This window comes from Lepus europaeus, chromosome 8 (genome assembly GCF_033115175.1).
Source record: "Lepus europaeus isolate LE1 chromosome 8, mLepTim1.pri, whole genome shotgun sequence".
Taxonomy (NCBI): domain Eukaryota; kingdom Metazoa; phylum Chordata; class Mammalia; order Lagomorpha; family Leporidae; genus Lepus; species Lepus europaeus.
This window is the reverse complement of record NC_084834.1, coordinates 23,164,641-23,188,886: the sequence shown is the minus strand read 5'-3', so window position 1 is coordinate 23,188,886 and position 24,246 is coordinate 23,164,641. Positions and strand designations below refer to the sequence as shown.

At 49.7% G+C, this 24,246-nt stretch overlaps 1 protein-coding gene across 3 annotated transcripts in view; it reads right to left on the bottom strand.

Moving 5' to 3' along the window:
• Nucleotides 1-24,246, bottom strand: part of TMEM131L (transmembrane 131 like) — a 180,921-nt gene that overhangs the window by 41,860 nt on the left and 114,815 nt on the right. For 2 of the 3 annotated variants that reach the window (XM_062199470.1, XM_062199472.1), the window contains exons 8-18: nucleotides 12,397-12,474; nucleotides 12,056-12,209; nucleotides 10,822-10,880; nucleotides 10,394-10,502; nucleotides 8,925-9,015; nucleotides 8,348-8,501; nucleotides 7,688-7,858; nucleotides 6,369-6,438; nucleotides 4,954-5,071; nucleotides 2,953-3,094; nucleotides 60-169 (exon numbers count right to left, since the gene is read on the bottom strand). In XM_062199470.1, the coding sequence (XP_062055454.1) occupies nucleotides 60-169; nucleotides 2,953-3,094; nucleotides 4,954-5,071; nucleotides 6,369-6,438; nucleotides 7,688-7,858; nucleotides 8,348-8,501; nucleotides 8,925-9,015; nucleotides 10,394-10,502; nucleotides 10,822-10,880; nucleotides 12,056-12,209; nucleotides 12,397-12,474 (1,256 nt within the window). The remainder of the gene's footprint in view (nucleotides 1-59; nucleotides 170-2,952; nucleotides 3,095-4,953; nucleotides 5,072-6,368; nucleotides 6,439-7,687; nucleotides 7,859-8,347; nucleotides 8,502-8,924; nucleotides 9,016-10,393; nucleotides 10,503-10,821; nucleotides 10,881-12,055; nucleotides 12,210-12,396; nucleotides 12,475-24,246) is intronic. The other variant, XM_062199471.1, reaches the window with a different exon arrangement.

The window sequence follows — 24,246 nt, the reverse complement described above, 5'->3', positions numbered from 1 at the left end:
TTCAACAGCCCCGGGTCTCGTCAGCACACCCCAGCCGCCCTTCCAGAAGTTCTGCATACCACTTGTGGAGCAGGCGCGCTGCGGCTTCGGGCTTTGGGTACAAGGAGAGAGGCAGCAGCTGCAAGGAGACTGGCAGGGATGACGGGTTCTTCAACACAAAGTACTTCACCTGCAAGTCGGCAAAGGAGAGTTAAAGCCGCGAAGGACACAGCGCCCTCTACAGTCTCACCTTGCACAACGTCTCACAACTCAACCCACGACACCTCCGGGACAAAGTCTGCAGCCCCCTTAAAACCGTCTACGCTCTGAAAGGTGGATGGGGAAGAGGAAAAGAGACTAAAAAGACCCGACAAGGGGCCGGAGCTGTGGCGCAATGGGTTAAGCAGCCGTCTGCAGTTCCAGCGTCCTATACAGGTGCCGGTTCGAGTCCCGGATGCTTCCTTTCTGATCCAGCTCCCTGCTAATGTGCCTGGGGAAGCAGTGGGAGATGGCCGAAGTTCCTGGGTCCCTGCCACCCACGTGGAAGACCCAGAAGACGCTCCTGGCTCCTGACTTTGGCCTGGCCCAGCCCTGGCCATTGCAGCCATTTGGGGAGTGAATCAGCACATGGAAGATGTCTCTGCAACTCTGCCTTTCAAATAAATAAGAAAATCTTTAAATAAACAAACAAACAAACAAAAAAGACCTGACAATGCAACAGGAGCTCCTGGGTTGGACCAGGAGAAAAAGAATTGAAATTGCTGTCAAGAAAGAGAGGGATCACTGGAAACACTTGAATTCAGACTGTAGCCTGCATTTTCTGACTTGGATAATTATCTTCTGGCTACATAAGAAAATGCCTTTGTTCTGGTATGATTCACACTGAAACAGTTAATAGGGAAGGAGGCATAGTATCTGACACTCTTCAGTGGCTCCTAACAGAACGTGCAGGCTCCCAGCTTCAGCCCCAGCCCAGCCCCCATCGCCATGGGAATCTGGGGTAGTGAACCAGTGGATGGCAGCTCTGTCAAGAGCTGTTTTTAAAAAGTATGGGTTATGGGCCAGCACCGCAGCTCACTAGGCTAATCCTCTGCCTGTGGCACTGGTACCTCGGGTTCTAGTCCCAGTTGGGGCACCGGTTCTGTCCCAGTTGCTCCTCTTCTAGTCCAGCTCTCTGCTGTGGCCCAGGAAGGCAGTGGAGGATGGCCCAAGTGCTTGGGCCCTGCACCCGCATGGGAGACCAGGAGGAAGCACCTGGCTCCTGGCTTCAGATCAGCGCAGTGCGCCGGCCGTAGCAGCCATTTGAGGGGTGAACCAACGGAAGGAAGACCTTTCTCTCTGTCTCTCTCTCTATGTCTAACTCTGCCTTTCAAAAAAAAAAAAAAAAAAGTATGGGTTATGTGCAGAGAGCGAAAAAGAATGAGAAAGCCTGAGCCTGCATAGCAAACACTGGAAACTCATCGATCCGTGTGACGGCCAACTGAGAGCTCTTGGGACTATTCTTGAAATTCTTTCCAAGTACAGTGAGACCAACAAACAGTCCTAGAATGTCATCCCTAACAAATGCCATGAGCACCTGACAGGGTGCGCTGTAACCCAGCCCTCGTGGGGCCGAATTCCGGCACGGAGACTCACAGGGACATAAACAGGGGCTCCTGGGGGCACCCCTTCCCCCCACTGCCCTCGCCTGGACCCGAGGAAGCCACAGACTAGGGGCGGAAAGTGGGCAGATGGATGGGGCTTGGGCCCCTGCTGGCACTCCCGAGTGACAGCCCTGGCTCTGGACTGCCCTCCGCGGTCCAACTTCTCCCGAGGCCAAGAGTCAGGTAAGTTCCTCCGCTGTTTGCAGGGCGCCATTTCTGAACTGATTCAATTCCTTACAAAGCTGAAGTTCAATTCAGACTCTACTTGCTTGATCCTCAGTCTGTGTAGAGCATCACTCCTCACCTTGTGCTTCTGACCGCTCCCTACAAAGAGTGCTGAAGGGATGCTGGGAACTTGTGGAAAATGGAAATGAAAAGAACACAATTTTGGCCGGCGCCGTGGCTTAACAGGCTAATCCTCCGCCTTGCAGCGCTGGCACACCGGGTTCTAGTCCCGGTCGGGGCGCCGGATTCTATCCCGGTTGCCCCTCTTCCAGGCCAGCTCTCTGCTTTTGCCCGGGAAGGCAGTGGAGGATGGCCCAAGTGCTTGGGCTCTGCACCCACATGGGAGACCAGGAGAAGCACCTGGCTCCTGGCTTCCAATGCGCCAGCTGCAGCGGCCATTAGCGGGTGAACCAACGGCAAAAAGGAAGACCTTTCTTTCTGTCTCTCTCTCTCACTCTCCACTCTGCCTGTCAAAAAAAAAAAAAAAACACACAATTTCGATGCAAACCACACACATGAGGTCTTCAAAATGGTCCCAGAAAAAGCATAATCATGAAAGAAACTGTGTGACAAGCTTTTCTGGCACTTCAATGAATGCCCCTTTTAATTCCATCTTTCCATAAACTTTTTGAAGTTAGCCTTTCAAAGGGGTACGAATTTACATCAGTTTTGGCTGGGCTGGCGCTGTGGCACAGTGGGCTAAGCCTCCACCTGCAGTGCCGGAATCAATTACGGGTGCCAGTTTGCAACCCAGCTGTTCCTCTTACGATCCAGCTCTCTGCTTATGGTCTAGGAAAGCAGCAAAAGATGGCCCAACTCCTTGGGTCCCTGTACCCATGTGGGAGACCTGGAAGAAGCTCCTGGCTCCGGCTTCAGATTGGCTCAGCTCTGGCCATTGCAACCATTTGGGAGTGAACTAGCAGATGGAAGACCTTTCTCTCTGTCTCTCCCTCTCTCTGTAATTCTACCTCTCAAATAAATAAAAATCTTCATAAATAAATAATCAGTTTTGGCGCTGAAACAGGATCCCAAGGTGGAGCCAGTCCAGAACTCTGGAAACCCACAAGCGCGTCACTGATGGGAGCTGGAGACAGGTGGTGCTCACCATGCTGTTCCTGAGGGCGGTGGCACTGAAGGTTAGCACGAGGCCAGGCTCTGGCAGCAAGCGAGGCAAAAAGACCACGAAGGATTCCGACTCCTTGGGTTTCTTCACGTGGGCAAACCGAGTCATTCCTAAAACACTCCTCCTGTTTGACGGATAAAGAGAGGAGTGATATGGCAAACCAGTCTGACATTTACACAAGGCGAAATCACATGTCAACAGCGCTCCCACCCAAACAAGAGCTCGTTGGCCTTACACGAGGTCTAGGGAGAAGGCACCAGGCGACCTCAGAACACCCTGCTTCACTAAAAAGCAAGCAAGTGCATGGCACAGAGACAAACAGTCTGGAAGGATTCCCACCAGCAGAATTAGGGACAACTCATCATTAAAAAAAACACCGAAGGTATTACAGCATAACCACAGATGTAAGAACCTACAGTGACGCTCAGAAAGAAAGGAAACTTCCTTTTGGTTCAATGGTATCTGCTAATAAATGTCGATGAACAAAATAACTAGGAGCATCCCAGGGCCGGCGCTGTGGTGTAGTGGGTGAAGCTGCAGCTTAAGACACCGGCATACTTTTTAGGCACTGGTTTGAGTCCCAGCTGCTCCACTTCTGATCCAGCTCCCCGCTAATGCACCTGGGAAAGCAGTGGAAGGTGGCTCAGGTGCTTGGACCCATGCACCTATGTAGGAGACCCAGAAGAAGCTCCTGGCTCCAGCCTGGCCCAGCTGTGGCCTTTGTGGGCATTTGGGGAGTGAACCAGCAATGAAAGATCTGTCTCTCCTTCTCTCTCTCTCTCTCTGCAACTCTTTCAAATAAATCTTAAAGAAAGAAAGAAAGAAATCCCCATTTTGTAGTCATCAGTCTAACAACTTATTCAAGCAAGGCTTATCCATAAATGCTAAATCATGGAGTGATTTCAGGGCACAAGTGTCACTGCCATCAAATGATCACAGCACAGCCTTCTTATGAACTACAAAGGGAAAAGCACGCTCCCGTACAACACAGCCCACCCAGTGCAACTCAGCAAGGCCGACAAGGGGAGTGACCCCAGTGATGCAGCCCGACATGTGATGCAATGAGGCAGACACAAGACCAGGCAGGTCGTTAAGTAATCAGTAACATTCTGGCCAAAAATGGTTAACCTAAACATAAACGTGAGGAAGCACGCAGAAAAATCCACAGAGTGGAATATTCCGTGAGACAACCAGCCAACCTGTCAACATGGAGGGTGAGGAAAGGCTGGGGACACCAGGCCCGAGGAAACTATGGAGCCCAGCAAACGCATGCACCAGCCGGCCCTGGGCTGACCTCAACTAACGGGGCAGGGGACACCAGCAACATCGATGCTGCTGGGCCAACAAGGGAAGGGTTCACGTGGACTGACCACGAGGTAACAGAACCGCAGCAATGTCAAGCTTGCTGCACAGGTGACGGTAGCGTCCTTACATCTCAGAGAACACCCCGATTCAGCACCGAGGGCTGAAGGGCGATGCCACCCACAGCATATTTTCCAATGGCTTAGTGTGTTTGTACATGTGTGAGTGTGTGTGTGCAGTGTGTGAGTTTGTGTGGTGTGTGTGTATGAGCAAGTGTGTGTGCGTGTGTGTGAGAGCGTGTGTGTGGTGTGTGTGCGAGTGTGCAAATGTGTCTGAGAGAGCGTGTGAGTGTGAGTCTGTGCAAGTGTGTGTGAGCGAGTGTGTGAGGGTGTGCGGTGTGTGAATGTGTGTGTGCAGTGTGAGTGTGTGTGTGTGTGTGTGTGACCAGAGAGAAATAAAGCAGAAGTGGGGAAACAGGAATGCCTGGTGAACATACTCTAGACGAGGAGCACTTGAGCGCTCACTGTGCCGGCCTCCGGCGTGTCTGCGGTTTGAAACCCGCCAAGCCAGAAGCTAGAGAGAACCGGCAACCACCACAACTTAAAGACCACGACTTCCATGAAGATCCCACAATGGCGCCTCCCTCTGCAGGAGACAGGGAACGGGAAGGCCAAGACATACTTGCAGACGTCACCGTTTGTGTATCTCTTCCACCTCTCATGCAATTTATTTGCGAGTTTGGAATCCACATCCCAGGCAGACCAATCCAGAGAAGGGCTCCCGTCCCAAGCAGGATTTTCTAAAAGTGAGATCAAATTCAATTCAACGTTGAGATTTACCGGAAATAGCATCTAAAGAGTACATAACGCCAAGGGCTGACTGTGAACCTTCTCCAACTGGGAAGACTGTAGAGTGAATAAGTAAAACCTCTCTCTTTGCTTTACTAGAAGGTCCTCTAACTCAATGGCAAATGATAAAACAAATTAAACAAACATGTGCAAAAGAAAACTAAATCGGATTATGTAAAGGTAATAACGTAACAGACACATGGCTCATGAACACAGCCTGAAGGGAGTTAAAAATCACACTTGGGACATTCTGAAGAACTTCAATCTAAAATGCAAACCTGCTTCCACGGACATGCCGATCATCCCCTGTGCACTGCCCTTATTACGCCACTAGCGGAGGGGCAAAGAGCAGTTCTCAGACGAGGGTACAGGGCAGCAGTGGGGTAAGCTGCAGCCTGGGACCCCAGCACCCCAGAGGAGAGTCTCTGGCTTGAGTCCCAGCTACTCCACACTGTCTGATCCAGTGTTCCTGCTAGTGTGCACCCCAGGAGGCAGGAGCCCACAGCCCACAGGGGAGACCCCAATGGAGATCCCCGCTCACGGCTTTAGCCTGGCCCAGCCCTGGCTGTTGCAGGCATTCGGGAAGTGACCCACTATCACTCTGCCTTTCAGATAAATAAACTTCTTTTTAAAGACAGTGACATGTGCATGCTGATAACCTGGCCTGTGGTCCTCCACTTATCTGTCCTGTCTGTGCTATAAAGAAAAGGTGGGAATCTCTCAAAAGAAGTCTCTGTGCTTTCAAATTCTCCTTAAATATCTTAACAAATCAAAAGAAAAACAAATTAAGCCACTCCCAGACTAGAAACAGCTTCTGTATCCCCACCGTGGCCTCTGGTCTGACATGACAGCCGGCACCCCCACCCCCACAAGACGCCTACGCAGACTTGCAAACACCTGAAGTGCAGTTCTAAATTATTTTGACTGTCTCCAGTCATCTCTTCTATAAGAATCAAAATCTTTCCATTTTTCACGGTGACAAGGTTGCTAGGAGGATCAAATGATTTATCTGAAAAACACTCCGTACAAAAGTACGAGCAACAAAACTGTAAGGGGGGCCTTAATTACACCAGACGTTTCTGGAGGAGAAACGATTTCAAGTTGCTAAGTCAATGATCGTGCTAACCGGCTGTGGCGCGGTCACGCTGACAGAACTGCCTGTTCCCTGTACAGATGCTGACTGTCCTCACTCCTTCCCACTTCCCCCAAACTAGAGTTGTACACAAAGGCTAAGGGCGCAATACTTACCTGCTTTTGACTTTCCCATGAAATAATGCATGCCACAATGTGCTATCACTTCAAAACCCAGACTCCCTTCCTAGATTGAAAAGTAATATATGAATAACTTCACACACAACACTAAGCACAAAAATCCTACAGCACTAACATACAAGGCAGAGACTGGTCTACCCCTCGGTGAACTCCCCTCTCACCAGAAGCCAAGCAACCACGAAGCTCTGAGCCTCCACCCTTCACTCGGCCCCAGGGACTCTGAACTGTCTCTTACAGGGAGGGCCACAACAGGGGGTTCCACGCAGTCACCAGGGCCTATAAGAACGACCCCTGGGCCCTGTAAGACACCAGGCTGGTTTGTGCTCTGGTCCTCGGAGAAACAGGATGCCAATCCACAGGGTCCGCTAGCTACTTGGGACATGCAAGCCCATTTCCTTCAGGGCCGCCAAGTGCAGACGTGGCTACTTCCACACACGCTGCGAATCTGCCTGACCCCCTCCCAGGGTCCCTGGCCCATCCTCTGACATGGATCTCTTGGCAGGAAGGAAGACATTTCTAAGGAACTGCGCCAAACTACGCCATGCGTGCCACAGCCTGGCCCTGCGCGTGGGTTCATGTCAGAAGCCCTATCTTCACATCTCAGCTGAGCACAAGGCACTTCTGACAATGCAAAAGCAACAGTAATCAGTGAGAAAATCATAACGATGGTTGCATGAATGTCTCGTAGTGAAAAATCAGAAGCCAGCGTTATACAGAATAGCTTGGATCAAAAAGAAGCGGTAATAATAACTCAATGAAAAAAAAAAAAAAGGAACATTCAGGGAAAAAAATGAGACATGTTGGAGATAATGTACATTAAACACATTTCCCCCGGATTGTAGAAAGCATTTTCCTAATTGCAAACCCTACCAGCTTGATTTGGCCCATGAAGGAAATTCAAGGACTACAAGCAACTGAGAGTTGCTTTAAAAAAAAAAAAAAAAGACTAAGTATTCAGTGGTGTAACCTATTTGAAATCACTGCCAGTGGGTGCTAAGAAGCTCAGCTGTGCCTTCTACAGCAAGCACAGACGACATGCTCTGTATGAAAATGAGATAAGCAATCTACTTGGGGTGCTTTCTTTCATTCAAGAATCTCAAATCACTTTATGAAAAAATAGAAATGGTTTCCAAATAAAGATTTCCACGTCGGGAGAATTCATCACCTAAGACTGGGCTGGTAACACCCTCCCATTTCTTAGTTTCAAAGAAGGCAACGTAATGCAGTCAATGCAACACAGAGAAGCACTAATCACTCGGGGAACTATTACACACACAGAGGGTTGGAAACAATACCTTAGCTGGTGCTGAATAAATCTGTAGAGGTATTGCAAAAATGGCACCTATGTTTGTAGTCAAAAATACATTGGTGAATAGATTTATGGCAATGTCTTTAACGGCAAGTTTCAAAGAAAATATATTCCAACAGCCTGGAGGTAGAAATAAAGGGCCAGTGAAATTCAGAATCTAAAAAGAAAAGAAGCAAAAGAAATTACTTTTCCTAAAGCTAATTATGATTAAAATCATTATCAAGTCAGGCTGTCTTCTATAGTTCAGCAAACATAATTTTACTCAATCGTTTCCAAGTCAGGGTTGAAATATTCTTACAGAGACACTAGGTTTCAAGTAATGTTTAATACGCCACGGTTCCCAGTAATCCTGAAATTTTCCTATGTAGCATTTTGCACAAACCATCTACTATACTTTATCACAAACTGGGCTTATTTTTAATACACACAGCTAGGGATAAGCCATATATCATAGTATTTTTAAATAATAATAAAATGTTGTCCAAGAATGTAACCGCTCCTTTAAGAAGTTGAGAGACAGAAAGGGAGAGAGACAACCTAAAAGTAACTCTGAAAATATTAAAAGAAAAATATAAATATTGATTTCCTGGTATTTGCCCTTGGAGCTTAAAACAGGCTGAACCCTGGAGAAAAATGCTGCATGTACCTTTAAAATGTGCCTGGTCTCCTTGGAAACAAACACGTCGGTTATTACGATGCCGTGGTCAAAATGGTTGAGGCCCCACATTGACCACACTCCTGATGTATTCTCCCGAGTCTCTATGTGAAACTGGGTTGCAGCCGAGTCCATCCTAAAATACCTGCGAACAGAGGACACGCACGCCATCAGGGCAACCAGCCACACTGGCGAGCCTGCCCCCTGCAGAGAGAGGAGCGTGCACGGGAGACCTAGGGACAGCGGCTCTGGGAACGACCCCAGAGACCATCTCCTGCGACCCTCTGCCCAGTCTCACACAGCGAGCACGGCACCCAGAGGCCACCAGGGCACAACCAGGCCCAGAGGGCGACTCAGCACCCCTTCCTGTACGCCTGGCTGCCCAGTCCAGAACCCACGCCTGGACTGACCTGTTTCACTACCTCCCCTCAGTCCTGCTGTGCAAATGCCCACGGAGGCAAGGCCAGAGGGCGAAAGAAGCCCGCAAGTTCGATCTGCTGCATTTTGAAAGCATTCCCACCACGGGGTGGAAAAACATATGAATTCAGGGGAAGCGGGATCCACCTACCCCTGAACCACAGGCGAGGACAGGCACGCTGTTAGTGTTGGGCTGCTTCTGACCTTGTGTGCGTCCTCCACATTTCCACACGATGTAGCTGCTTTGGAAAGGCATAAAGAAAAACGTGAGGGCAGCACCTTGTCTTTCCTTACGCCTGCACAAAAAATAAGACGTGTGTCCCATATATAACGTGGCAATTCACTTTTCCCTCCCCATCCAAAGAGTGATTCAGATATAAGTGGTCACAGGCCCTCGAATGCTCTCAACTCCCCTTTCTTCCTCACTGGCCTCCTGCCAAGGACCTGGCTTGAAGTGAGGTAACCGGGACTCAAACCAGCTACTCTGATAGAGGATGCAGCTCTCAACCAGGGGCTTAACCTGCTGCACCATGCTACCCAATGTGCCAGAATTCTTTTTAACCGTCAGTGAGGTTCTAGCGACAGGACTGGGTGTGCACTCGCCAGGCATTCCACTCCCACTCCACACAAGCACACACAACCGCAGCAGACCTGCACCATCTGAAAGCAATGCCTCCAGCACACACGCGCACATCCTGGGCTTTCACGTCACCAAGTTAAGCCTGAAACTGCAAACCCAGGGCCAGCATTGTGGCGTGGCAGGTAAAGCTACCGCCTGTGCTGCTGGCATCCCATATGGGCGCCAGCTGCTGTCCAGGCTGTTCCACTTCCCATTCAGTTCCCTGCTAATGGCCTGGGAAAAGCAGCGGAAGACGGCCCCAGGGCTTGGGCACCTGCTGCCCATGTGGGAGATGTAGAGAAGGTTCCTGGTTCTTGGCTTCAGCCTGGCCCAGCCCTGTGGCCATCTGGGGAGTGAAGTCCCCCACTCCCCGGTGTGTGTGTGTGTGTGTGTCTTTCAAATAAATAAGTTTTAAAAATAAAAATGAAAAACTAAAAACCCTACATATGTGACAGAATAAAAGCAGCACCGTTATTCGTCTATCACACCATCTCTTAGAACACCTAAGGCAGTTGCAGTTTACTGAAAGCTAATCGGTTCATTCACCTTTTTTAAACCCATGCCTGGGGGCCGGTGCTGTGGCATAGTAGGTTAAGCCTCCACCTGCAGCACTAGCATCCCGTATTGGCACTGGTTCTAGTCCCGGCTGCTTCTGATCCGGCTCTGTGCTATGGCCTGGGAAAGCAGTAGAAGATGGCCCAAGTGTCTGGGCCCTGCACCTGCCTGGGAGACCTGGAAGAAGCTCCTGGCTTTTGGCTTCAGATTGACCCAGCTCCAGCCATTGCAGCCATCTGGGGAGTGAACTAGTGGATAAAAGACCCTTCTCTTTTTTTTTGTTTTTGTCTCTCCCTCTCTCTCTGTAACTCTTTCAAATAAATAACTCTTAAAGAGAAAAAAAAAAACTACACCTGACCTGCACCTGCAGGCCACCTCTCAGACAGGATGGCCATCAGCACGCATGGAACAGAAAAGATAAGCCCCAGCATTCTCCAAATCTGTACCTTTGCAAGTGAAAGAGGCGATTTTGGTGAAGTTCGTGGTAGAAGGAGGGAGCAGGACTGGCTCAAACTGCACGGACAGAGCCTCTGTGTGCGAGAAATGATGCACATCCTACAACAGCAACAAAACCTCAGTTACTGCCCTCGCCCGGAGAACCCGCACCCAGGTCAGCCGACGCTGCTAGAATCAGTCCACGGCACAGACCCCATGCCGAGCAAGTGCCCAGCAGGTGTGGCTCGGACGGTAGAAGGGGGCGCTGACACCTTCACACACCCAGGGCTTCAAGCAAGGGAAACCGGCTCGAGCAAAAGCGGAAGCCAGCAGGTACAAGGTATTGCTGTATCTGTGCCTGGAAAACCCTCACGTTGGACACCCAAACGCACACTTGGGATGGCCACGTCTACCTGCGATGATAAGCTTGGACAATCACCTGTATCCAGATGAGGCTGCTTCCTGAATGCAGTATGTACATGTTGACGGCAGAGCCATCTGTCCCAAAGAACCAAAGCAAAGGTATTAAAATTGAGAGCCAGACCCGTGGGCCCTAAGAGGATGATCAGAACATCATCCCATTACGTGTTTCTGTTAAAAAAAAAAATTAACTGCTTTTTCAACACGAAAACCAAAATGAGCTGTTTTCTTTCGGCATTCTTGGAAGCCACCAGGAACAAGATCATGATGAACACTGACCTAGCAGTCCAGGCTAAATGATGGAGAGCTACAGGTCGAGTAAAGCTGCCCTCCTGCCGATCACTCAGCCACTTTCTTCCCCAGTGAGACAATCATGTTTGGAAGAAACAAAAGCCTAGGACCTCAAATCGCAGGCCTCCTTCCAGCGCTAGCCCACAGCACACTCTTCCCCAGGTCGATATCCACCTGGCTGTTATGAGAATCACCAAAACCCATAAACCTGAGGGCCAGGGGCTCTCTTGCTGCTGCATCACGCCGCCGGCCGATTCTAAGTACTGGAAGGTGAATAATGTTCAACAAGCTTGCCAATAAACAAAACTGCACTTCTGTATACTATTTGTACCGTTTCTTTCTTTGAATATACAGACATGTATACCCTCCCATACCAGGAAAGCCCTGAAAACTAACAGACAATTGGCACATACTACATGATCAATTTCAGGGTCATGCGTGCGTCTCCTACAAAGATCTGAGAAAATTAAGCCGATGAACGAGGTGATCCTGCTAAGTAGGAGACACAGTCTGCTCCAAAGACAAAATCCACAGAGCTGGACACTAAAATTCAGGCCGCCAGCAACAGGTGGCTCCCAACATTCAAAAATACCAAAGATTTGGTCAACTGAGCTCCTGGCATTTAGTAAAACTGACACACAAGATTTTAAATACGTCATGAGTACTTTTATCCGACTGTCATGCATGTCCATTTAACTTGTTTACTATCTCCAAAACACTAAGAAAAATCACCCCCAAGGACAGGCAGATGAACCAGCCACAGTCACTTAATGTTCCCTCCCAAAATACCACCTCCTTAGTAGCAGCCACAGATCAAGATCCAGTTGTGATTCCCAAAAAGTCTCTTGAGGAAAGGCCCTTGTCCCAGTTTGCTAAGACACGATCTATAAGCAAATGCTACAGAATCGTGATGCGGTTTCACCCAAGTATTTCCTAATGGAAATGCCAAGAGTCCTCCTTACCTGAGGTCTCGGATTTATCTGTAGCTACATAGACGATGGACAGATGATCTAACAAGTCTTGAGTGTTTTCTTCAAATTCCTTTGAGGAGTTTTCCATGGTTACGATTATGCTCATTTGCAGGCGCAAAACGTCCTCAGATTCCAAGTAGCAGCTCTGAGAGCGGAGGGAGCGGGGAACAAAGGGAGATATGAACTTTGTGACTGCAAGCTCAGGAGAGACAGGAAAGCACGTAGGGCACCCACATGGGCGCCTCTGAGAACAGAACGCGCCATTCTGCTTCGTTCTTCAGCAAAGCGGCAGGGAGGAAGGCAAAGAGAAAACACTAAATATTTCCCATTACCTTTAATTGCTGGCACACTTTATTATGTAAACTGCATTCCAGTTGCACCTGCAAGAGGCTAGTATTAGTGGTTTCTGCCTAAAAAAAAAAAAGGAAAAAGATTTCAGAAGGAAGCAGAAGGCACCACCTAGTATCAACAGTAAGCAGAAGCTACGCTCACTCACTCATTCATTCATTCATTCGGTCAGCGAGTATTTGGGTATTATCTATTTACTGGCAATGCAACAGTGAACAAGAGAACACTGTGCTGTGGGTGGCTGTAACTCATGAAAACTCCTAGTGTGACAGGAAGCAGGTGAGTATGTTCCAAGCACACAGAGGAACAACGCCATTCGGCATTTCACTTGCTGAACTTTTATGTAAATACAAGAGTCCACTTTTACATTAAAGTAGGTTCACCCAGTAACAGGCCAAGTCATTGTTTTCACACATGCCTTCCACCACGACGGTGACCTCAGAAGCCAGGACCCTCCAGACAAATCCCCAAGAGACACCCAGAACTCAAGCACCTGTCATTTGTACTATGTGGAATAGCTACGGATGGGAGAGACAAAAGTCCACAAAAAGAACACCGGATGGACCACATGGGCTGGCACTCACATAGCATCTGGAAAAGGAAATGAACAACCCACTCCAGGGATATGGCTATGTGGGTGGGAGGGTCAGGGTGGGACCTGGGGGACACAGAACGGTGCAGGCAGCACACGGCTCCACAAGCACCTGCCTCCCTCCGTCGTGACGTGTGATGCTTCCAGCACAGTGCTCATAGAAAAGGATTCAGCCTGAGGGCCACAGCCAGAGCATCGGGCAGTGTCAGAGGCCAAGAAGGCATCTGTTCCCCCAAAGCCTGGGCAGACAACTGGGGGTAACTATCAACTCCAGAAAGATGCGCTACTGAGTGGAACCCCCACGGTCATGTGAAACCTGTTCTGTCTGTAAGACTGACCCACGCACATTACATGAAACACATTTTAACCACTTCAAGAGGGGGAAAAAATAGGATACATTACATTTTAAAACATATTTAGAGGGGCCAGTGCTGTGGTGTAGCTGGTAAAGCTGCCGCCTGCAGTGCTGGCATCCCATATGAGCACCAGTTCGAGTCCCGGCTGCTCCACTTCTGATCCAACTCTCTGCTAATGCCTGGGAAGGCAGTGGAAGATGGCCCAAGTACTTGGGCCCCTGCACTCGCGTGGGAGACCAGCAAGAAGCTCCTGGCTCCTGGCTCCTGGCTCCGGCCTGGCCCAGACTCAGCTGTTGTGGCCACTGTCAAGTAAACCAGCCAAGGAAAGATCTCTCTCTCTCTCTCTCTCTCTCTCTCTCTGCCCCACCTCTGCCATTCAAATAAATACATAAACCTTAAAAGTAAAAAAAAAAAAAAAATCTTACATGTTTGTAAGTGGGATCAAATATTAGTCTACTGCTCTTTTTTTTTTTAAATGCTAGTGTCTGCTAGTATTCTTTTAAAATTTTTCTAAACTTATTTATTTGAGAGCCGAGAGGCAGATAAGACAGAACTCCTGTCCAACGCCGGTTCAGTCCCCAAATGCTTACAACAGCTGGGGCTGGGTCAGGCAAAAGCTGGAAGCCACGAACTGGATCCAGGTCTCCCACGTGGGCGGCAGGGACCCCATACCTGAGCCACCACCTGCTGCCTCCCAGGGTGTGCATCAGCAGGAAGCTGGAATCAGGAGCTGGAGACTGAGCCCAGGTACTGCAGCAGGGGACAGGGGCATCGCAATAGGCAACTTAACCATTACACCAAACCCCTCCCCCACTGCTGGAACTCCTACACAGGACTTGTAAAATAAGCCCGAAGTGTTATGGAAGAACTCAATTTTTAAATCTGTTTATCTACAGACGAATCACACCATCATAGATATAAACCAAAAAACCTCACCACATTCTGAAACTGCTTTCATCAGCAGTACGGAGGACCCTCGGGCACCCAAACCCAACAGGAACCTATCTGTCATTCAGCTCGTCCCTTCTTCCCTCCTTACCACCACCACCCCCTTGTCCCTTTGGCTTCTCTCCTTCCTTCTCCTCTCGCCACTCCTCTATCCATCAGCGGCTGGCCTTGCCCTGGATGCCAGCCTGGGCCCCCTCCCTCTCCTGCGAGGGGACTTCTCCAGTACCTAGCTCTCTGCACACCTGTATGTCCAACCAAGACGGGGCAGCCGCCTGGGCCCTCCCACGCCCCAGGCAAGGGATGCCTGCTGCATGCCTCATCTTGGCCCTGTTACTCACCAGCTGCACCACACTGTCTACGGCTGGTTAAGCCAGAAGGCTGAGAACCTGCTCCATCGCAGCTTCTCACCTACCCCCCAATGCTATCCACTCCCTCCCTCTTCAAGAGCCCTTAAACCCCACTCACTGCACTTCCGTGCCCAGAGAGCAAGGGATGTAAACTACGTGCACAGATTAAATCCATCGCTGCCTGGTTGTTCGCATTTCACTGGAAGGCAGCCATAGCGCCTACGGCCACTTTCTTGCCACAACAGCAGAGCTGAGTACCCGCCACAGGGCCCGCAAAGGCAAAACCACTACAGAAAAGGTTTACGATGCAGCCACGTCCTCCACGGTCTGCGGTTGTGGCGCAGTGGGGTAAGCGCTGGCTTATGATTCCAGACCCGGCTGCTCTGCCTTCACTCCAGCTCCCTGCTAACGCACTTGGGAAGGCCGCAGACGATGGCCCAAGCGCCTGAGCCTCTGCCACCCACGTGGAAGACTGGGATGGAGTTTGAAGCCCTGGCTTTGGCAGGGCCCAGCCCTGGCTGATGCAACTATTTGGAGAGTGAATCCGCAGGTGGAAGACAGATCTCTCCCTTTCTTCATCACACTTTCAAATAAATAAAAATATCTTAAAAAAAAAAAAAAAACCCACTTCCTCCAAGTCTTCCTGGGTTCCCCTCTGCCCTTTCACTCCATTCTCCACTGCACCAAGAGTGAGCTGATAACACAGAAACGTGGTGACGCCCCTGTGTGCTCAAAAGCCGCCAGGCTTCCCCATCCTTCAGTGCCGCTACGAGATGCACGCACCTGCTTGTCTCTGCCTCCTTGCTCGTGCTCCAGCCTCACTATCTGCTGTTCTGCCTCAGAACCTGTGTGTTTCATATTTCTCTGCTGTGAACCTGCTTCCCCAGCCCACTCACCACCACCCTGGCCCCCACCTAGCTAAACCCAGTGCCTCCTCCGATGTCCCTCTCAGCCTCCACAGCCAGGGGAACTGCCCAGCACTCATACCCACAGCGCTTTGTACCTGACTTCACTAACGTTCTGCACTATGATGTCACAGCTTGCCAGGGTCCATCTGCCCTGTCAATTCTAAGCACCAAGCTGGCTTAATCACAATGCCTACCCCATAACTGGCGCTCAGAACCCAGGGAGTGAATGCGCGCAGGTGAGCACACAAGGGGAGCACAGAAGCTGCAGAGCTGGGCGGGCTTGCAAAGGGCAAGGCGCTAGGAACAGTAAACTGTGCCAACCAAACGCACGCACGCGTCAGAACCTGGCATTCGGCGTGTGCTTCTGAAACGTCCACGAAAAAAAGTCTAAGAAAACATGCACACACACAGCACACTTTCAAACACATTTATAACTAAGCTGCTGCTTTTTTTAAAAAAAGAGATTTACTTATTTGTTTGAAAGGCAGAGTTACAGGGTCGGCGGGGGGGCGGGGGGGAGGCCTTCCATCCACCGGTTCATTCTTCAAAATGGCTGCAACAGACAGGGCAGGGCCAGGCTGAATCCAGGAGCCTGGACACTCCATCTGGGTCTTGCAGGTGGATGGCAGGGGCCCAAGCACTTGGGCCATCCTCTGCTGCTTTCCCAGGTACATTAGCAGGGAGCTGGATTGCAAGTAAGAGCAGCTGGAACTTGGACCAGGATGCTGGCATTGCGGGTAGCAGCTTAACACACTGAGCCACAACACTGGCCCAGTAAACTGTTTTTTAAGAAAAAAAAAATCCGTAATTTAACTGTATTAAGATCTTAATCTAGGGAGATGGTGCTGTGGTACAGTGGATTAAGCTACCGCCTGCAGCACCAGCATCCCAAATGGATGCCGGTTGCAGTCCCAGCTGCTCCACTTCCAACCCAGCTCCCTGCTAATGGCCTGGAAAAAGCAGTAGAAGATGGCCCAAGTGCTTGGGGCCCTGCACCCACTTGGGAGACCTGGATGAAGCTCCTGGCTTCAGCCTGGCCCAGCCTCTGACCGTTGCGGCCATCTGGGGCCAGCACACGGAAGACCTTTCTCTCTCATCCTTCTTCCTTAACTCTGCCTTTCAAAAAAAATTTTTAATTAAAAAAAAAAAAAAAACCTTAACCTGACAAGGTAATTCTCTCTCCTAAAATATTTCTTTATATAAAGAAATGTTAAAAACTCAAAATTATGTTGTTGACTATGATTAAACATCCGATCTTACAGTGATTTCCTTGAAAGACTACCATTTTGTCTTTGCTGATACACCTCTGGATGCACGAATTTGAACTGTGTCATTTTAAGTAAGAATCCACCATCAGCTGAAGGCATGACAAAACTAACCACCACAGCCTGATTATCCACTATCCAGGACACCTAGGACCTTAAATGTTTCCCATTTTATGTTGTTTTGGACACTCTGAAGTATTTACATACATATATAATCAGGTATCTTGTGGATGGGCTCAAGTCTAAACAGGAATTTCATTTGTACGTGGCCTGAATCCACTTTATACAATACATTTAATAATGGCATACAAGAAACAAAGCCTGCATACATGGAACCATCCGACTATCAGCATCACATTAGGGCTCAGAAAGTTTCCTATTGTGGAGCATTTTGAGTTTCAGGTTTTCAGATGAGGGATATTCAACCAGGATCCTGTCTGCTGTGCTGTAGAGCACATTTCAGAATCCCACAAGGGGGAGTTCCAGAACTTTCTAACTGTCCTTGAAGTAAGCTGATTCTTAAAAAGACAGTTTAAAAGTTCAGGTCTTTCTCAAAAGAACAAAAACTACTGTAATCTTAACTTGGAAAAAAGTATAATTCACATAGGAGCCATCTGGGACAAGTACACAATGGGTTTAGAAATTCCCCCAGAGTACTCGAGCTGGCCAGAGCTGGCCATGGGGTAGGACAATAGGACCGGCCCCCCCAAACCACAGTGCCTGGGCAGTAAGAAAAGCAAAACACACAAATCTCATTCTGTTTCCAAAACCTCTCACATTTACAGCCAAAACAAAAAGTAACTCCATAAACAAACATATTCTGAACAGTCTACAGTATTCCTATAAAGTATATGGCATAAAAGATGGGGAGATGTGGCTTGCAAAGGGTAATGAGTTCTCAGGGGCCTAGGGGTCACTCAGTGGAAAAACAGGAGAAAATTCCAAGTCTTTGAATGCAAGTCAGTACTTTTTCCAAGCAAATCAAAATGGACTAAGTCTACTTCTCCTAAGTTCACTTATTGAAAAGCCATCCTGAGGGCCCAAGGCTGAGGCATGGCAAGTTAAGCCATCACCTGTGACTCAACATTCCATATCAAAGTGCTGGTTCAAGTCCCAGCTGCTCCACTTCTGCTCCAGCTCCCTGCTAAGGCATCCAGGGAAGCAGTAGATGGCCCAAGCCCTTGGGCCCCTGCACCCATGTGGGAGACCCAGAGGAAGCTCCTGGACCCTGGTCTGGCCTGGCCCAGCGCCAGCCATTACGGCCACTTGGAGAGTGAACCAGAGGATGAGGATCTCTGTCCCTCTCCCAATCCCCTGTCACTCTGCTTTCAAATGAATAAATTAAATCTTTTTTAAAAAGAAAAAAAAAAAGCCCCACTGAAATAGAATGCAACAGTCCGAAAAACAGGAATGTTAAAACTCTTTATACGACAGGTACCCCTGCAATTTTCTAGGGAAACAGTATGAGGTTAGGGAATTGGATACGGGGGTGGGGGGGGGTGGGGGAACACCTCATTTCCCTTGCTAAGAAGTTGGTCTTAGTGTAGTGGACCAGGAGTACAGTGTGGTTTTAGGATATTCTGTGCAACTAAACAGGAAAAAACAAAGTCCTAAGACATCTGGATGACCTTTTTAAATTAATGAATTAGGCCGGTGCCATGGCTCAACAGGCTAATCCTCCGCCTAGCGGCGCCGGCACACCAGGTTCTAGTCCCGGCCAGGGCGCCGGATTCTGTCCCGGTTGCCCCTCTTCCAGGCCAGCTCTCTGCTATGGCCCGGGAGGGCAGTGGAGGATGGCCCAAGTGCTTGGGCCCTGCACCCGCATGGGAGACCAGGAGAAGCACCTGACTCCTGGCTTCGGATGGGTGCGGTGTGCTGGCCACGGCGGCCATTGGAGGGTGAACCAACGGCAAAGGAAGACCTTTCTCTCTGTCTCTCTCTCACTGTCCACTCTGCCTGTCAAAAAAAAATAAAAATAAAAATAAAAAATAAATTTAAAAAATTTAATGAATTAATTAATCAGAAAATTAGAGTTACAAAGAGAAAAGGTGGGAGAGGAAGGGGGGGAGGGGAGGGAGATCGCTTGATCTTCTACTTGCTGGTTCACTCCCAGATGGCCACAATGGCCAGGGCTGTGCCAGGCCAAAGCCACGAGCCAGGAGCTAGGTCTCCCATGCTGAGTGGCAGGGGCCCAAGCACTTGGGCCAACCTCTGCTGCTTTCCCAGGCACATCAGCAGGAAGCTGGATTGGAAGTGAGCAGTGGGGACTTGATTTGGCACCCACTGGGGATGCCGGTGTCACAGGTGGTGGCTTTACCCGCTGTACCACAACACAGCCCTGGAAGACTTACTGAGAAGAGGAAAGCACATCCTAAGAACGTTATGAGGGAGCCTGTATTAAACCCAGACAGAACGAACAAGACACCTGCAGGTGTGAAGTTCCTGGAAACCACACATGAGAACGCTTCACGTAAGGACTACAATCAATGAAGTATTATTTAAACACCAATCTGAGATTCTATTTTCTCCCTTTTTACAATTTTGAATGCTAAGTCCTAGAGGTTCTTATAAATCTCTCATGCTAACACACCTATCAACAGGAACACAAGATTCTGCATAAATACACTGCCAATCCAGCCAGCGGCCCCCACACACTGCGCTATGCACAGCAAGTCTATGTGGCAAAAGACCTTCCACACAGTGAGAGCCGTCTGAGTCCCTTCCACATAACATCCAGGCTCTACAACCGAACTCCTAAGTCCATGTGTCCTGCATAAGAGACAGGGTCAGGGCCGGCACAGTGGCGTAGCAGGTAAAGCCACTGCCTGTGGTGCCAGCATCCCATGTGGGCACTGGTTTGAGTCCCGGCTGCTCCACTTCCGATCCAGCTCTCTGCTATGGCCTGGGAAAGCAGTGGAATATGGCCCAGTTGCTTGGGCCCCTGCATCCACATGGGAGACACAGAGGAAGCTCCTGGCTCCTGGCTTCAGATCAGCACAGCTCAGACCATTGCAGCCATTGGAGGAGTGAATCAGCAGTTGGAAGACCTCTCTCTCTCTCCGTCTCTCCCTCTCTCTCTCTCTCTCTCTTTCTCTCTCTGCCTCTCCTCTCTAGTAAATAAATAAATCTTTTAAAAGAGAGAGACAGAGGCAGCTGAATCATTAGCAAGCACCAACACTGCTTTACCCTGCTATGAAGCAGTTATGCTTTTTTTTAAAGATTTATTTTTTATTTATTTGAAAGACAAGAGTTACAGAGAGTGGTAGAGACAGAGAGAGGTCTTTCACCCACAGGTTCACTCCCCAGACAGCTGCAATGGCCAGAGCTCAGCCAATCTGAAGCCAGGAGCCAGGAGCTTATTCTGGGTCCCCTACACGGGTACAGGGGCCCAAGGACTTGGGCCATCTTCTACTGCTTTCCCTTATCCACATCATTTTAGGAGTGGCAGCTGTGGCTAAGCGGCTTTGCGATGAACACAAATTCAAGACCAAGCCCGAGCCGTAGAAGTCCTGGGGTCGTTCCCTACCCGCTCTGAGACCCAGCTTCCCCTTCCAGAGAAAGCCGCTGAGCTCAAAGGACAGCGGGGAACGCTGCATGAGCTACAGACCACAGACTCAAAGCAGGCCCTCATCGGGGAACTTCTGCTTGCACTTGTCCATGCCCCGTTCATGCATTTAGTAAGATTCCAGAAGAAACGATGTAGGTGCTTGTCTGGGGGGCATTTTCCCCCCATGTTAAAGAAACTTCTCTTTGGTCTTATAATAACGGAAGGGATTTTATTTTATTCTGAATCATTTGAAAGTCTTGTTGTCTTATTTCACAACTGGATCAAAACCCAAGAAAAGGAGCACCAGCTCCCATCTCCCCAAAGTATGCCAGAAACCCTGACAGACAGACAGACAGAAGGCAACCGGAGGAATAAGTGTACACTCTAGATAATGAGACTTTGGCCAAGACCAAGTGGAAGTAGCCCATACAGTACAACTTGGCCCTTAGGCTTGGCAACTCATTTTGTTGTTGTTAAATAAGAAAGCCATTTCAGAATTTTTTTACTTGGCCTTTTATTTTTAAGAATTTAATTATTTACTTGAGAGGTACAAAAAAATAAAAAGAGGGGTAGACAGAGAGAACACTCCTGTAGACCGGCTCATTCTCCACGTGTCCATGACAGCTGGGGCTGGGCCAGGCCAAACCTGGACACTCACTCCAGATCTTCCCCACCGGTCTCAGGAAGCCTGCGTCATCGCCACTGCCTCCCAAGGTGCACACTAGCAGGAAACTGGAACCAGGAGCGGAGCCAAGACTGGAACCCAGCTACTCACTCGGGAAGTGGCCAGACGCCCGCCCTGGGTGGCTAGCGTCTAACCACTCCAACCTGGGCCGGCAGTGCTGGGACAGCACGCGGGATTGTCATCTTGGTAGGACACGCAGCAGAGGGGGGCCCTGTGCAAAGGCAAGCAGCTGTTTTTATCCAGTCATCATGCCAGGCTGTAGCAGACGACAGGTGGGTCCCGTGGGTCCAGCTCAACCAAAGGCCAGATTTTCCAATGCAGACAGCAGTCATCACCACTCTTCTAAAACATACCTCAGAATTACCCCAAAGCCTAGCAACCCCACTGCTAGGTAAGGGCCTCAAAGTGACAGCAGGGACTCGACACGTATCTGCATGCCTATGTGCACAGTATTATTTCTAATGGCCGGGGGGGGGGGGGGGGTGGTCCTTTGATGAATGAATGGATAAATGGAAGGTAGTACATATACAAAGAGCCTTGGAAAAGCTCATAAGAAAACCAAATTAAAAGGCAATGAGGCCGGCGCCGCGGCTCAATAGGCTAATCCTCCGCCTGCAGCGCCGGCACACTGGGTTCTAGTCCCGGTCGGGGCGTCGGATTCTGTCCCGGTCACCCCTCTTCCAGGCCAGCTCTCTGCTGTGGCCCGGGAGGGCAGTGGAGGATGGCCCAAGTGCTTGGGCTCTGCACCCCATGGGAGACCAGAAGAAGCACCTGGCTCCTGGCTTCAGATCAGCGCGGTGCGCCGGCCGCAGCGGCCACTGGAGGGTGAACCAACGGAAAAAGGAAGACCAAGGAAGACCTCTCTCTCTCTCTCCACTCTGCCTGTCAAAAAAAAAAAACCCTCACATAAAAAAAGGCAATGAGCTGTTCCATGGACCCTCAGAACTCCCTTCATACACACACTGTAACATCCATCAATCAGTCTCTAAAATAAGGGAACTCGGGGGCAGCATTGTGGTGCAGCAGGTAAAGCTGCCACCTGTGACAACAGCATCCCACGGAAGGGCCAGTTTGAGTCCCGGCTGCTCTACTTCTAATCGACCCAGCTTCCTGCTAATATGCCTGGGAAAGTGCTTGGGCCCCTGCACCCACATGGGAGATCCAGAGGGAGTTCCAGGCTCCTGACTTCAGCCTGGTCCAGCCCTGGGTGGTTGTAGCCATTTGAGGAGTGAGCCAGCAGATGAAAGTTCTCTCCTCTCTCTGTAACTGTGCCTTTCAAATCAATCAATCAATCTTTAAAAAAAAAAAAAAAAAGAAGAAGAAGAACAAATTTAATACGTGCTATAACATAGGAGAACCTGACAACGATATGCAAAGCAAAGTCAGACAGAAAAAGACAAATGCTGTAGGATTTCACTCACACGAAGGAGGGGTGTTTATGGTTTACTGAGTATGGAGTTTCAACGAGAGGGCAGGAGAAAGTTTGGGAGACGGACGGCAGCAATGAAGTGTGTAGTGGAAGTACTTAACGCCACTCAGCTATGCTAGTGAAAATGGTGCGTGTTGTGTTACGTAAATTCTACTGCAACAGGGAAAGGAGGAGGAGGCAAGAGCTATACAGAGCTGACCCACGGAAGGAAACCTTGAAGGCCAGGATAAACAGACACAGAAAAAGGAACAGCGATAATCTAGGGTCTAACTAAGGATGTATTCAAAATTGGAGACACACGAGGAGAAATCAGTTTACGTGAAAATGGAATTAAAAGATAACTTTACTTGGGTTTGAAAATTTTTCATAATGCACACTTCCCAAGAACTTTTTTGCAAACCTCTTGTATAACATGGTGCTTACTGAAGCTTAAAAAAAAGCCTACTAAAGGAAGACAGGCAAGATCTGGGTTCACTGGAGTCACTCCCCTAAAAGGAAGCAGGATTCGGTTCTAGGAGCTGTGGAAAAACACACTTTTAAACCGTCCCGTGGTAACAACACCGGGGAGCACGACCCTCCACAACCAAGGCAGGCATCACCGGGGCTCCCTAACTCTGGAGGGCTTCAAGGGAATCCAGGCAGAAGAGCAAGAACACTCAGAACACTGTTAGGCAGGACGTATTCTACAGCTCACGCCCTCAGGAAAGACATCTGAGAAATTTCTAGAATCAGGACTCGGTCAAGAGCAAGCACGGCAGAGACGGGGCCCAACAGAGCAAGCCCAGGCCTGACTCAGGAGTTGGTCTGACAGGGAAGGAGCGCCTAGTAAGATCACCCAGTGCAGGGAGGGGCAAAAAGATCTGCCTGAACAATAGATGCAATTTGTTCTCTCTCCAAGTGGAAGAACTCACAAACAGGAAAAAAAAAAAAAAAAATCCAGAGAAACATCTGGAGAGGGGAAAATATCTAGAGTAAGAAGAAAAGTGATAGAGCCCAGCACCAAGACACCAACACAGGAAGCCAGAAACTCCACCGAGCCTTCCTAAAAGAGGGGACAGTGGGTGACAGGCGGCTCCCGGAGGCACCTGCAGGGTAAGGGCCCCCTCAAAACCTGAGAAAGACAGTGAAGCAGCACAGGGTCAAGCAGTGTCACCCCAAGACCCCTAAGGACACAGCGGCTCCCTCCAGCAATGTGCAGAGAACAAGGCTCTGCTGAGGCAGTGGCACCCACAGGAAAGGCTCCTGGAGCTGCCAGTCCCCAGTTCGAAGCAGCGGAAGCCACCCTGTGCGCAGACCCCAGCATCTCTGCCCAGAGACCTGGCACACGACGCGTGTCCCTCACTAGAACCCAGACACCCTTCAGCACAGGAGCACCAGAAACCAGGGCTGCAGGAGGAACCCACACTGGTGGAAGGCAGGACAGGGGCGCCTACCGCCCCTGCACTGCCATACGCTAGGGCGGGCCAGCGGGTCTCAGCGCCACCTCCTGAGAAGTGGCAGGTATGGCAGTGCAGCGTGCAAAGGCCTTGGATCTACACAACTGGCACAAACTGAAGCTGAGACTGGCGGTGTTCTCTCCCCATCCTCCCTCCCTCTGCTTGACAAACAGGAGGGGACTTCAAAAACATTCACGGTAAGAAGGGAATTACAAGCTAAGTTAAGGGGCCGGCAGGTGGCCCAGCCATGGAGGACGCTGGTTAAGGCACCTGCATTCCGTATCAGAGTGCCTGAGCTTGAGTCCCAGCTCCAGCTTCTTG